This window comes from Rhopalosiphum padi, chromosome 1 (assembly GCF_020882245.1).
Source record: "Rhopalosiphum padi isolate XX-2018 chromosome 1, ASM2088224v1, whole genome shotgun sequence".
NCBI classification, from domain to species: Eukaryota; Metazoa; Arthropoda; class Insecta; order Hemiptera; family Aphididae; genus Rhopalosiphum; species Rhopalosiphum padi.
The window spans coordinates 65,251,257-65,266,637 of record NC_083597.1 but is presented as its reverse complement, the minus strand read 5'-3'; the positions used below and the strand labels follow the sequence as shown (position 1 = coordinate 65,266,637).

Here is a 15,381-nt window from a genome sequence, read left to right as displayed (position 1 = left end):
GTGTGGCGCTACGGTGCGTGCGTGCGATAGACACAGAGAGAGAGAGAGTGTACGAGAGAGATAGCGTGTGCGTGCGTGTGTGTGTGAAAGAGAGAGAGAGTAGACGTTTGCCGAGAGAGGAGAAAAATGCCTGTGCGACTTCACCGCCGTCATCGTTCATGACCAGCAGCAGCAGCAGCAGCTGCCTTGTGCCTCCTTTCTTTTGTTTCGCCGCCGACCCGAACCGCGAGAGCGTGTGCGTGCGCCCGTGTGCTCGTTGGTGCATTGGTGTGCGCGATTGTGTGTGTGTGCGGGAGAATCGAGTTACGGTGTGTATATGCTGTATATGTGCGTGTGAGCTGCGGAGTACAGACTGTAGTGACTGTGTGTGTGTGTGAGAGCGTCGTCGTCGTCGCTGTTGTCGTCGTCGTCGTCGCCGTCGCCGCCGCCGCCACCGCGTTCACGTATACACACACATACGCAACTTAATATAAATTTTATAAAAAAAAATAATAATACTTTAATATTGTAATAAATAATATTATTGTTTATCAGCACTAGTGGAGTAGGCTTAAAGTGGCAGACCGCAGAAGTCAGTGTGTGCGTGTGTGTACGTCTGTATTTATAAATAAAATTGTGTACGTGTGCGCGTGTTGTGTCCGTATGTATTCGTCGTAGGTTCGCGTTCGCGTGCAATAATAATAATAATAATAATAATAATAATAATAATAATAATAATAATAATAGTAATCAATCAATTTTGTGATAAATTTTTTACCCGCTATACCATAGGTGCATCTTAATTGTTTCGTTTTATATATCATTTTGTTGTCCGACCGTACGCGACGCGTTTTAAAAATTGTACGAAAAACATCCTCGAAGAGAATGCCGAGCGCATCGTTCAGCTCTACCCGTTCTTATACGCGGAGGACGAGGAGAAAAGGCACCAACCGTTTGCCTATACCGTCTAGAACGTCGAATTCTGGTGAGTACCTTTGTATTATATCGCTTTGCTGACAGTTTCCCGTTTCCTCCTGTAGGCTATGTTTGGTGGAGGGGGTAAGGACCCTTGGAGGTGCCCCCATGGAAATGAGCAGCGTGCGACGGCCCAGCAAAAAGCGATTGCTTTCAAGGTAAAATGTGTTTCGTGTGCGTACGACTATGAATCGATAACCAGACTCCGCGTGAGGCTTGCGTTTCGCCGCTTAGTACCGGACGGCAATGATAGTGTCGTACCGCCGGCCATAAGATTTTGGTTTATATTTTTGGGGGTTGTTGTTGCTATAGGGCCACCTCGGTTGTCCTGTGGGGGCGGGTAATTTGTGTGGCACTCGGTTGGTGCTAGTACTGACGTCGTGGCATGCAGGGGAAGAGGGGGAAATTTAATTACTAACAGAGAAATGGGTAGTTAAGACTTGGACTTTCCAATCACACTAGGGTGGTGGTCTGTTACCAGTGCCTTTGTTCTGGTGAATAAACCTGCCATATCGATCATCACATGATAGATTCGGTGACTGTTTTGGATATTTTGTCTACCGTATTTTTGATTATCAGTTGTAACCTTGTAATTGTAGGTAGGTAGGCTTCGCACAAAAATACCTTCATATTTCATCATTGTTGTCTTTTACCGTTATCTCTTAAATATTTTTCTATGTTTAGAAGTTTTTTTTTTTTTGAAACAAAATTTAATATATTTACAATTTGTATTTACATGTTATACAATAAGTAAATTTGATGAGATATGATTGACAGGAGAGGGAAGTCACCAATGTAGTTCAGAAGTTAAGATATTATAAAGATGAATCATGTTAAAATATTATGTTCACTCTCTTTAAATATTTTTAACTATTTTGTTAACTATAATGTATATACTAAATGTTTCAAGTTCCAAACAAATGACTGCATTTTTTTGGTGGTGAATTACTTAATGTTATTTTTTGTATACATTTAGACTTGGACGTTTAAACATAGAATGACGTTTATTGTCGGATGGCCAGTTTGCTGTGGTTTGTAGTTAGTTTTCTGGCTTAGTTTTTGACCGGTGACTGGTTGTCAAAACTTGATTATCTGTTTGGCCATTATTATTATTTTTTCCTTTGTTGTTTCTATCTGATTTTACTTAACCAATAATTAGGTAGTAGATATATGATAAAGACTGGGTACTTATTGTATGTTACAAATATATTGATTTTAGTTAAACTATTACTAACTACCTATTAATAAAAAATAATTATAATAAAATATTTAAAACCTATTAAAAAACTATTATCATTTTTCAAGTAGGTAGGTACTACTGTTAATTGTGTGGACTTTGTTTTTAATAATGAAAAATTTTATTTATAACCATACATTTACCTATTATTTTATTTCAAGGAGGTTTAATAAAGAAAAAGAAATCAGAGTTAAACCGTTATAAATTACTTGTCCGTGGTCCAGGGCCTTGAAATATTAAATTAGGCATTTAATCATTGAAGCATTAAATTAAAGACTTGTATTTAATGAAAACGTTGGTACTTTGATACTTGCTTTTGAAACATTTACTCTATTAAAGTTTGGTTAATACCAATTTTTTTAAATTGTCTTGTAAATTCTAATGGTATTTTATGTTATAACTACTTTCATAATTTATTTGATATCTTTCATCTTATTAAAACAACATTTATTGTGTTTACATACCTATTTTAAAATTTGAAATCTTTTATTTGTATTTATTGAGAATCTCTAAGTAACTAGAGAGGATTTAAAATTACCTATGACTTGTACGACTTGTATACTTAATAATTACTTGAATTAAAATACATTTTTTTTTAAACTTATTTTAATATAGCTATTATTATAATGTAATATTTATTATTATTTAGGTGGAGTTGTTGAAGCTGGAGTAACATGTGAACCTTTAGTTGCTGCAAGTGGTAGCTATGCTACTCCAGGAGGTGCTAGTACTAGTACTAGCTTTCAACATGTGCCGCCTTATGATTTACGTGGCCGAAAATCACCTTTACACTTACATGATGCTAGTACTGCTGGATTTAATGCAACAGCACCAGTTCACCCGACTGCCACTCGTCCTACATCACCTACAGCATCAGCTACTGCATCAGTATTACAGTCAGCTGCTACTCCACCTTTATCTCAACCTGCTCGAAAACGGCTTAGGAGAAATACTTCATGTACAATTACTAGCTCTGACAGTAAGTGATCAATTTATTAAGTTATATATTTAATTTTTTGCAATATTTTATCATTGTTTTCTGCTTTTTATATGTATCTAAAGTTTGATATTGACTTAATAATATTTCATACTTCTGTAGGTAAATTACAAGATAGGTACACTTGGTAAAAGTTTTAAGTTGTGATTTTTATTAATTAAAAATCAAGTCTGGTTTGTATCTACTTTAAAAAAGTATAGTAGATTCCGCATTTCCGTTTAATGTGGGCAGGCCAGAACCAGCCCTGTTGTCCCACAATAAGTGGTTGCCCATAAAAACCGAAATTAGTTAAAAAAAAATTATTATATCAAAAAAAGTTTTTATTTTGCACATGTGAATCATACAATTGAAAAAAATATTAAATTACTTTATAAATAAAACTAAATTTACATACTAAACATAATTACAATTTGGATGTGAAAGGTATATAAAACATTGTAATTGCTCATTGTCTAAGCTGTTTATTGTGGATCTGGTTGACAAAATGGGCACACGCTTCAAGTTTATCAGACGGACTATTTTCATTTTTATTGCTTCTGATAACACTTACACACATACATTTAGTCAACAAAATCCCATTAAGGTTTAAATGGCTTTTTATTACTTTCGATACACACAATCTCATTGATACGACAAAACCAGATTAAATTAGTCGTTTTTAAATACATATATTCTAACGCTATGATAAAATAAAAATTGCCCATATTATGTGGTTTTTTTTTAACCGTGTTAATATACATTTGTATTGGGACCAAGCCATTTTGCCCATATTAACCGGTGCCCACATTAAGCGGAATCCTCTGTATCTAGTTTTTCAAATTTCTCAATAAGTAGTATAAATGTTTTTAAAAAATGTTGAAAAAAATTAAGTTTGGTTAGGCTCTTAAATTATTTTTTCCAAATTTTATATCATAACACAAATTAAACACTGCATTAAACCTTAATAATATAAAATAATATAATCTTATTCCATAATTTGTAAGAAATATTTATTATACAAAAAAGTATAAAATATAAATTTTATGGATTATTAAAGTTAAAATAGGCATATTGATCTTTATACTTTCAATCTAATATGAAGCCATTTTAACTATAAATTCAATTTCTATAATTTAAAATAAATACCTTAAAATTTATTTTTTTAAAGTAATTTTTGGGGATATATTTGACTTAAGTTGATTTTTTTTTTAAATGTGATCCTAAAACAATATCTGATAAAAATTATACTACTTAATATTATTGATTATAATTCATTAATTATAAATATTCAAATTATTAATTATTAATTACTAATTATATATTTATTAATTATAATTTTGAATAATTCTTGTAAAGTTTTAAAAAAGTTAATGATGTAGAATATCAAATTTAAAAATAAAAATGTAAACATCTTTTGAGACAAATAAAATAAAAAAAATTCACTAAATGAAACCTCATCAACAAACTCTAATTTAATCAGAGTGTATTGTAAACTCATTTTAATTAATTAATTGTAAATATTATCAAATCTTTATTGTAATTTCAAAAAAAAATGTTGGCTAATAACCATTACTCAAAATCACAATTAAATAAAACCCATTTTGTTTAACGTAAATGTATTTTAAATTTTATATAATATGTAACATTTGACATAATACCATTTATTTTTTATTTTTGTTTGACAATTTAACTTCAGTCAATATTTAAAATTTAATATTAGAACTTGAGAAATGTTATGTGTGTAGTATGGTTGGTTGATTACGTAGACTCAATATTATCGAATTAACATGGGAAAATAATATGTAACTTTAATATTGTCCAATAATTGATTGCCTAACAATAGAATACAGAAAACCATTTGTGTACTTACTGTTTATATAAAAAAACAAACTTTTGTATAACAAAACAATTGTTTTAAATTAATTTTTATACAATTTAAATAAAAACTAATACTAATGAGTTTAAAAAATCTACTTAAAAATTATTAAAATTATTATACTAAAACATTATTCATTTATTTTTTATTTTTTATTATTAGAAATTTATTTATTTTGATGTATTTGAGCATTTTTTTATATGGACATATTTACTTAGACATTATTGCCATGGTATATTTTTACATACACATTATTATATAGACTCGTGTCTGTACATGTATGTATTTATTTTATTTGTTTGGGGTATTAATATTTCTGTGAAAGGAAACATTATTATAAGTAACGACTAGAACTAAATTTTTTAAATTAAACGATTGCAGTATTATTAATTTTATGCAAAATACAATCAATAAAAAGATATATTCTTATGCTTTTATATTATGCTGATGGATTTGATGTTTATTTATACTGTATATATTAGTTTTGAATAAACCCAATACCACTGATATCAATTCTTAATTATTGGTATGTATACTCATGTCATGTATACTATGTATACATCATATTTAACATTTATAAATTATTTACATTATCAGATCTACTAAAAAATATTTTTCTTTCTTTCATTCATATAGATTTTTTTTTAGTGATTCGTTTTCATTAAATTTGTTAAATATCTTTTATGTTTTTCTAATAAGTAGCCAACAAAAAAGAAAAATTTAAATAGGTTTTTTGGTATTTATTTAAATAAGTTACCTATTCCATTCTAAAATAAGATATCAATTTTTATGCTCTCTAGTCTCTCTGAAGGAGGGGAGGGCATCCTAATATATAGTAGCCAATAAAAAAATTTAACTATCCGTATTGTTTATATAGATAAAGCTTGAAGTTGGAGAAAGTTCAAAGCAAGTGTTTTAACTTTATGTTCATATAAAATAAATTACTTGAGATATTTCTATGATTGAAATCTACTTATATTTCCTATTTCTATTGGTATAATATATATACAATAACATTTATTTATTTATGTATGGATAATACCCATTTACTTATATTCTGTTATATTCTTTTTAGGTTATTTTATAAAAATTAAAAAAAAATTGCTTTTAATTATATTAAAATATAGGTATTTTTTGTTATTATTAAATATAGTTCTAGTATAAAGTTCCTAACTTGTGATATACCTATGTAGCTCCTTTAATAGAATTGTATATTACCAAGATATCTATATTATATTCACATTATATATTGTACTTTATATTTTGTATTTAATGATCGTCTTATATTTAAATTTTTATTCTTTCCTGTTTTTCATTTATTGTTGGTATATATAGGTATAGATTTATTATTACATTTTGGTGAATTTCCATGATAAACCATTTATAAGTACTTATATATGAATATAAATTAAAATATATTTGAATGTTTCAGATTCAAATTCAGCCGCCCATTATTTACAATGTGAACTGCCAGATGAGGTAATGTTAACGATATTCAGTTACTTATATGAACAAGATCTATGCAGAATAGCTCAAGTTTGTAAACGATTTCAAGCAATAGCTAATGATAATAATCTATGGAAAAGATTATATCAAAGTGTATTTGAGTATGATACACCACTGTTTCATACAGAAAATTGTCGTTTTGATTTTATTCCATTCGAAGAAAGTGAACACCACAATCCGTGGAAAGAAAGTTTTAGGCAACTAAAAAAACGTTGTTTACATGTACGACCACATTATAATGGTACTGCTAAAGACCCAGTTAGGAGAATGCCACATTTTGAAACAATCCAAGCGGGTTTAGATTATGCAGATGAGCATTTAAATGGTGGAGCAAAAATATTTTTACATCCTGGTACTTATCGTGGAGAATTTTTGGTGATAGATTCAGATGTAACATTAATTGGAGCTGCTCCTGGTGTTGTTGCTGATGCAGTAATTCTTGAAAGAGATTCTGAATCAACTGTAATGTTTGTTGAGGGTGCCAAAAGTGCCTATTTGGGACATGTTACATTAAAATTTACTCCAAACGTTACTTCAACAGTACCACATCATAAACATTTTTGTTTGGAAGTTGGCGAAAATTGTTCACCTACAATTGATCATTGTATTATAAGAAGCTCATCAGTTGTAGGAGCTGCTGTATGTGTAAGTGGAGCTGGTGCAAATCCAAGGATTCACCATTGTGATGTTAGTGACTGTGAAAATGTTGGTATATATGTTACTGACCATGCTCAAGGAACATTTGAAGACAATGAAATTTGTAGAAATGCTTTAGCTGGTGTTTGGGTTAAAAATCATGCAAATCCAGTAATGCGTCGCAACCATATACATCATGGAAGAGATGTGGGCATATTTACATTTGATAATGGATTGGTAATTATTAATTTTAAAAATAAATTATTCTATTTTACTTATTCTTACAATTTCTTCTTTTTGTTAAGGGTTTTTTTGAAGCTAATGACATTCATAATAACCGCATTGCTGGTTTTGAAGTCAAAGCTGGAGCAAATCCATCTGTTGTACAATGTGAGATTCATCATGGTCAGACAGGTGGCATTTATGTCCATGAAAATGGTCTTGGCCAGTTTATTGATAACAGAATTCATAGTAATAACTTTGCTGGTGTTTGGATCACTTCAAATAGCAATCCAACTATACGGCGGAATGATATATATAATGGACATCAAGGTGGAGTATATATATTTGGTGAAGGCAGAGGACTTATTGAACATAATAATATATATGGTTAGTACAAAGATATTTATAAATATCATGATATAAATATTCATATATTTATATATATTTTATCAGGAAATGCATTAGCTGGTATTCAAATTCGTACAAACAGTGACCCTATTGTTAGGCATAATAAAATTCATCATGGACAACATGGTGGAATATACGTACATGAGAAAGGTGCAGGGCTTGTTGAAGAAAATGAAGTATACGCAAACACATTAGCTGGTGTTTGGATCACTACGGGTAGTACTCCAGTTTTGCGGCGCAACCGAATCCATTCGGGTAAACAAGTGGGTGTATATTTCTATGATAATGGACATGGAAAACTTGAAGACAACGACATTTTTAATCACTTATATTCTGGTGTTCAAATAAGGTGAGTAATAATTTTTCTGTGTGAACATATTAAAGATCAAAAATCTATTGCTGTATTTTAAAGATAAAAAGAAATAGGCTACTACTTCTTAACTTCTTTTAAATTGTACTCAAAACATTGTAAAATAAAAATAATAACACATTTAAAGTATGTTACTGATCTTTTTTCTAAAGTTGATGACATCATGATATTTGTTGTCTGTCAATTAATGTACACCACTAATGAGAAAAGAACCACTTTTCAAAATTTTCATTTTTAAGTAAATATTTAAAATAAGGAATACAACTTACAGGGTTAGACAAGTCACTCAAAACAAAATATCATTATACATGATACATGAATTTAGTGTATTTAGATAAAAGGTACATTGTGAATGTAGAAAAGATACAAGATACATGATATTTTTATATTTCCAATTGAATTTTATTAATTATTAAACGTCTCTGTTTTAAACTGTTTATACATAAATATATATAAAGTCATAAATATAAATAATAGTTAAAAGTAAAAAATAATAATAATAGTCAATAGTTCAATACACAATATTATAAAATTATAACTAATACATTACTATGTATAAATTATAAATACATCAAAATAAATATTAAAATTAATAAATTACATAAAAATTACATCTCAGTTTTAACTGGTATAAATTTTACATTCATATCTAGGTAGAGTATTCATATTTTATAAGAATAAAAATTCCAGTTTAGTGCTTATCTGTATGACTGTAGTTGGGTATATGGACACCTTAATTTAATTTTATGTTTTTTAAATTATATTGCAAGTTATAATATTGTGAGGTAATTTTGTTATCGTTAATTTGGCTTGATTGCACAAAGACAATTTTTCGTAAAAATATTCAGTTTAGGTATTCGCGATAAAATTATCTACAATACAATATTAATAATACACACACAAAAAAATATTACCATAATTTATTGTAACATTTATTTTAAGTTTTAAGTGTAATGCAAATCAAATTGTTTGGTACTATTTAGTACAATTGTTTACAATAATAGTATTTTATATCTTTCGAAAAAATAAGATACATAATACTTGATACTTTAAAATTATGTATCATGATTCATGATACAAGTTACAAAATACAATATACAATTGTACCTTTAATACTGCCCAACCCTAATAACTTAACTTATCATATAAATTATTATAATTAGTTGGTATCTGTTAATCTAACATCTGATGATCTAAGTAGGTTTTAAAAATTATTTAATGTATTAAAGAAACTTAATATTAACATATTGGTAATTAAGGTAAATTATTTACCAGTTATGACTATTTATAATGTTTTACTTACCTAAATAAATGTTGTATAAAACAGTAAAAATGAAAAATGCAAAGAGTTATAATTTTTGTGTGTTAAATTCATATTCTTTATTTTGTGTATTAGTTATTAAATTGAGATAAATAATATTAACCCAACATTATTAAATATGTTTTAATTTTTTGATACATTTAGTGTTTTGTATTTAATAAGTGCTTAGTTCATAAAATAATAATATATATATTTTTTTTTTTAGAACTGGTAGTAATCCAATAATTAAAGGTAATAAAATCTGGGGAGGTCAAAATGGTGGAGTTTTAGTATATAATGGTGGATTAGGAGTTTTGGAACAAAATGAAATATTTGATAATGCAATGGCTGGTGTTTGGATAAAAACAGATTCTAACCCAACACTTAAACGCAATAAGATCTATGATGGCAGAGACGGTGGAATATGTATATTCAATGGTGGTAAAGGTAAGATGTTTGTTATTTTATATTGTTGTAAAATTTTTAAAAACAATTGTTTTGATATTTGCTTATTTTATTATATTAAATTAATATATATTCAACGTGCTGAATGGTGACAATTAACATCATTAACATATGCTGAATTTTCCTGTTTGGTATCATCTATCTTGTTATTAAGTGCACCACAATTTGATCAGTGTTATAATTAAACTATTGGTCTTTTTTACTTATGTTTCTTACAAGTACTATTTCATACATACAAGTGTAAGTCCTTCATTAATATTTTAGTTTTTCAGTTTTTAAGAATTTCTTTTTTTAAACCCCAAACTATGTTTACTCGGGTCAGCAAATGTATAACCTAAGATTGGTGCACAGAGCTCTTTTCCATATTTCTTAAGTTATAAGGTTATAACTTCAGGTCACATGTAAGCGAAAATCCAATCAGTTGATCGAGTATCATTTCTATATTATTTTAGGCTATAGGTACAGCTGCACATGCTTTGGCAAAAAATTTCATTAAAATGAGAACTAGTAAAACAAACTAGGTGAAATATAGCGAGTGCCACTCATTGCCTTTTGTTATTTGATAATAGTTTTAATTTTTTGCCACAGCATGTGCAGCTGTACCTATAGTCTAAAATAATATAGAAATGATACTCGATCAAGTGATTGGATTTTCGCTTGCATATGACTTGAAGTTATAACCTTATAACCTAAGAAACACGGAAAAGAGCTTTGTGCACCAATCTTATGTTATACATTTGCTGACCCGAGTAAACATAGTTTACCTGGTGACATGGTTTAAGATAGTACTATCTTAAATCATGCTTGGTGGTGACCAAATAATAGTGTTGAATACTTATTTATAATATGGTATTATTTAATCTAAAATTTTTGCTTCCCTTATTTACTTTTTTTTATGGTAGTATTCCCTGCATTCAACTGTTTATATTATACAAAATAGAATAATTTACAGTGTATTTGAATTGATAAAATGTTTTAATATTCAATAACTTGAGTTTTATGTTGTAGCATAAATATGATTTCACTGAAACTTAATAATACCTGTAAATATTAACCACCTACCTATTAACCTGTTTGCTTCTAATCATTCTTTTCTTCGTTTGTGAATCAAAGTACTTTGATCCAACAATCCAACAATAGTAGTTACTTATACTAATATTTTATAATCTTATTCAAATACCTATATATATATAAAAAATGTTAAATATTATTATATTAAATATAATTTTATTTTTTTTGCAAAATTGTATTTTTAACAAAAATATTATTCAATCTCACAATTTCTTTTGATTATTTTATATGAACCTCTTCCATTAATAAGATATATTATTTTTTTTAGGTAATTTAGAAGAAAATGAAATATTTAGAAACGCTCAAGCTGGTGTTTTAATTTCAACTCAAAGTCATCCTACATTGAGGCGCAATAGAATTTTTGATGGCTTAGCTGCTGGCGTTGAAATCACTAACAACGCAACAGCTACCTTAGATAGTAATCAAATATTTAATAATCGTTTTGGTGGGCTTTGTTTAGCCAGTGGTGTACAACCTATTGTTAGATGTAAGTATAGTTTATTTATGAATCTTAATATGATTTTTGAAGAATTGTTATTAATTTTATATTTTTAGGCAATAAAATTTATAGTAACCAAGATGCTGTAGAAAAGGCTGTATGTAATGGTCAATGTTTGTATAAAATATCCTCATACACTTCATTTCCAATGCATGATTTTTACCGTTGTCAGACTTGCAACACGACTGATAGAAATGCAATTTGTGTAAATTGTATAAAAACATGCCATGCTGGACATGATGTTGAATTCATAAGGCATGACAGGTATGTCTAGTATAAAATATAGTATGATTATATTTCATAGAAAATATTTTATTTGTGTTATTTATATTTTCAATTCAGCAATAAAGGCTTAGAAATCTTTTAAATAAACAATATATTTTCATATCTTTTTAGATATAACCATAATATTTAATTAAATAACTATAAAACTTTTGTATTATAGATTTTTCTGTGATTGTGGAGCTGGCACATTAAATAACCAATGTCAGTTACAAGGAGAGCCAACCCAGGACACAGATACACTTTATGACTCAGCAGCACCTATTGAATCACATACTTTAATGGTGAATTAAAAAGTAAAGAAGACATTTTAAGTACTTAATATTAAGTAAAACAAAATGTATGTATCATATTAGGATTTTTTAATTGTTAGTAAATAATACTTGATGGTAAATGAACCAATTAATAAACCCCTTATATGGTTTATTATGTAACCTTAAGTATAAATTTATTCATTCCTTTTGTTCTTCTACTTAACAAAAAACCTTTTCGTTTTAAAACTGAATAAAACGTACAACCTAATATATTGTCCAATTTATTATTACTAATTCATTGTGTATTATTTTGGATAAATATTTTTGACTGCATAATTATGTGATTTATCATTTCATGTTAATAATAATAAGCCATTCAAATTTAAACAAAACAATTGGTTGGCTCACCTTATTCTTGATAGGAAATTTTTTTTTTTATACTTAAATCAGATTACCTGAATATTACCTACCATTAGGCTTAAATCTAAATTATGGTATTAATCTATCAAGTCTGTTAATAAATTAACAAAATTAAAATTTAATTTGTATTTTTTTTCGTATTTTAATTATTAATTTTGATGTATATTATAATAAATATATATATCGATTTAATTTATTAAATGTAATTAATATTAGAGTGTGTACTTTTTATAAATTGTGCAATATATTTATTGAATATATATATATATTATTTTTCATATAAATTATCATTTTTTTTTTGTATCATTCTAGACAATTATTGTATATTAGTTAAGGCCGTTTTGTGTATAAATTATTTCCATGTAACATCTAAGCTTTAATTGTAATGGTAATAGAATGTACTACATCTATATTGTTTATAAATAATTTTAGAAATATTTGAAACTCGACATCAAAAATAATTTTGTAAATAGAGTTAAAAATAATTTAAAATATTTGTATTTGTTAATTTGTATTCGTTTTTTTTTCGTAGACTTAATGTACATGTTTTCAAAATAACATAAAAAATGTTGATTTCACAATTTTTTTTCATGTATTTATATATAAATATATAATATGGTATATATTTATATATATTTATACTTGACATAATAACTAAATAAACAGCACTTAATGAAAAAAAGAAAGAAAAAAACGTTACCATAATATTAAAACAATTTTTTTCTGTCTTTCCATTGCTCAAAACAAACTAATATATAAAAAAAAAAATGTTAGAAATTATATAGCACTATGATTCTTATCATCCTTAAATAAAATCACAGGTCCTGCGTGCAATTTTTCTTAGTGTTTAGAGTTGTTGTTTATGTGTTTGCTTGACATTTTATTGTAATGCATTTATTTAACAAAAATGTGTAAATAATTTTTTTTAAATTCAATTTGTTTTCTTTTTTTTATGCTGTGTTGTGCCATAAATTAATATTTTGTACAGGAAAACACTCCAAACTATCAGGACAGTTTTTTTTAAACATTTTTAATTTGCTGTTTTTATTTTCATAATTATTAAATATTTTTTCTATTCTTCAAATGTATTTAAGGTTGTGATTTAATTTCATTTTAACATAATATTATGATGATTAATAAAACTAGTAAAATACTTTATTTCCTGATCTTAATTGACTGTTGTATCATAATTATTCTTATTACTTATTGTGTAATACTATTGTATTTATAACTATGTCATGCCAACAACCCTAGTTTGGAATTAGTTTTATGCCAAAATGAAGCCGTATTAATTTTTTTGTTCAGAATCCCTATTGATACTGGGGAAAAGTATGATGTTACCTTAGTGATTGGTATTTGATACTTTATCAGATACTGAGTACCTGATACCTTTCAAAATGATTTTTTTGCAACCAGTCTATTCCAAAACTCAAGATTCATGATTTAACTTGAATCCTGAAAAAACCTTGTTCAAGCTGGGCGATTATCATTATGATGTCACATATGTACCTAATTAAGTATGTTTTGTAATTCAATGTGATCATAATTTCTTTACTTAAATCATTTGAAAATTGTTTTAAATTAGACTGGTGCTAGATCCTAGAGTGATGTCAATACATTTATTAAGTTATCTTACAGAACGTTTTACTAGCCGTGTATACACAATAATCCATATTATTTGTTTGCTTTTGCATAATTTTATATCTAATATGGTATCACATGGATCCTAGAGATCAATGAAAATAATTGATGACGAAGCACCTATAAACATACATTTTACCACTCTTTAAGTTTGAAATTTGTAGTATTTTTCGCCATTAATTAATGTGAAATTGGTGCGATTACGGTTTAATAGCTGCCAGCTGGTGAAATATTCTCAGACCACTTTGTACAAGTGTAAACATTTTTGAAAAATTTCTTGTCACTATTATTAATATCCCATGAAAAAATGCCATACAGAATTCTAATTTGGTTTTCACCCAAAATGTTCGCGACTCACACACGGCCTAATAATAGTTATCTGTGCCATTATTGCCATTAACGATGATAATCGGAGATTGCCGACGATGTCCGTCTGGCTATCTAACGTCCGGCAAGCCGCCTGCCGTGCTTTGTAGTGGTCACCGGTAAACGGAAAAATAGTCCCCGTTAATAAAACCATACGAAAAAACATGATTGTACGTAATTATTACATTTATTACAAAAAATTTTACAAAAATACAAAATTATGTGTTACAGGTATATGTATAATTATATTTTTACAAGTTAAAGAAAAAAATACACTTATTACAAATTTAATTAAATTTCATTCTTATATTATGCCCTATATTTGTCAAGAAGATTGATCAACGCTCAATTCTCCCCTAGTAAATTGTTCGCATAAATTTTTTAATCGAGTTTGCATTATATGCCCTTTATGTGGTCGCTTGTAAGTTAATTGCCCTTTTTCACTCAATGCTAATTCGGCGTTATCAGCCCCCACTTCGTTTTTCATATTTTTCAATAATTTCCAAATCGATGGATTTTTATGCCCAACCAAATGATTAAACCTATTATTCCAACCTTCACACACGTTGTTGGTTGATGGTTCTACTACTATTCAGTAAGGTACTTTGGTGCACATTCCACGTCGGAGGAGGGTATTGAGGAGGAAGTCGACGAAACCGAATGCTTAAATCGTCATCAGTTCCTATTCTACGCAAAGGACCACTTACATAAACCGAATCAAAATAATCAACTAAGTCTTCCGCGTCTGGAGGAACAACAGTTTTAAGATAATCCATTCCTTCTTAGACGTGACTTAGTGGCAGAAAAGCTAAGCTATCTAACATAGCACAAAAATGGTTGAAATTTTACAAATAAAATTAATAATTACGTACAATCATGTTTTTCGTATGATTTTATT

The 15,381-nt window shown here is 28.0% G+C and overlaps 1 protein-coding gene across 1 annotated transcript; it reads left to right on the top strand.

Moving 5' to 3' along the window:
- LOC132918096 (F-box only protein 11) lies at positions 1-13,648 on the top strand. The gene is made up of 9 exons (XM_060979183.1): positions 1-964; positions 2,841-3,170; positions 6,476-7,422; positions 7,491-7,794; positions 7,861-8,164; positions 9,712-9,932; positions 11,290-11,508; positions 11,577-11,784; positions 11,966-13,648. The coding sequence occupies exons 1-9, from the start codon at positions 865-867 to the stop codon at positions 12,093-12,095; spliced, it is 2,763 nt and encodes a 920-aa protein (XP_060835166.1). The 5' UTR covers positions 1-864; the 3' UTR covers positions 12,096-13,648.
- Positions 13,649-15,381: the final 1,733 nt, after the last annotated feature.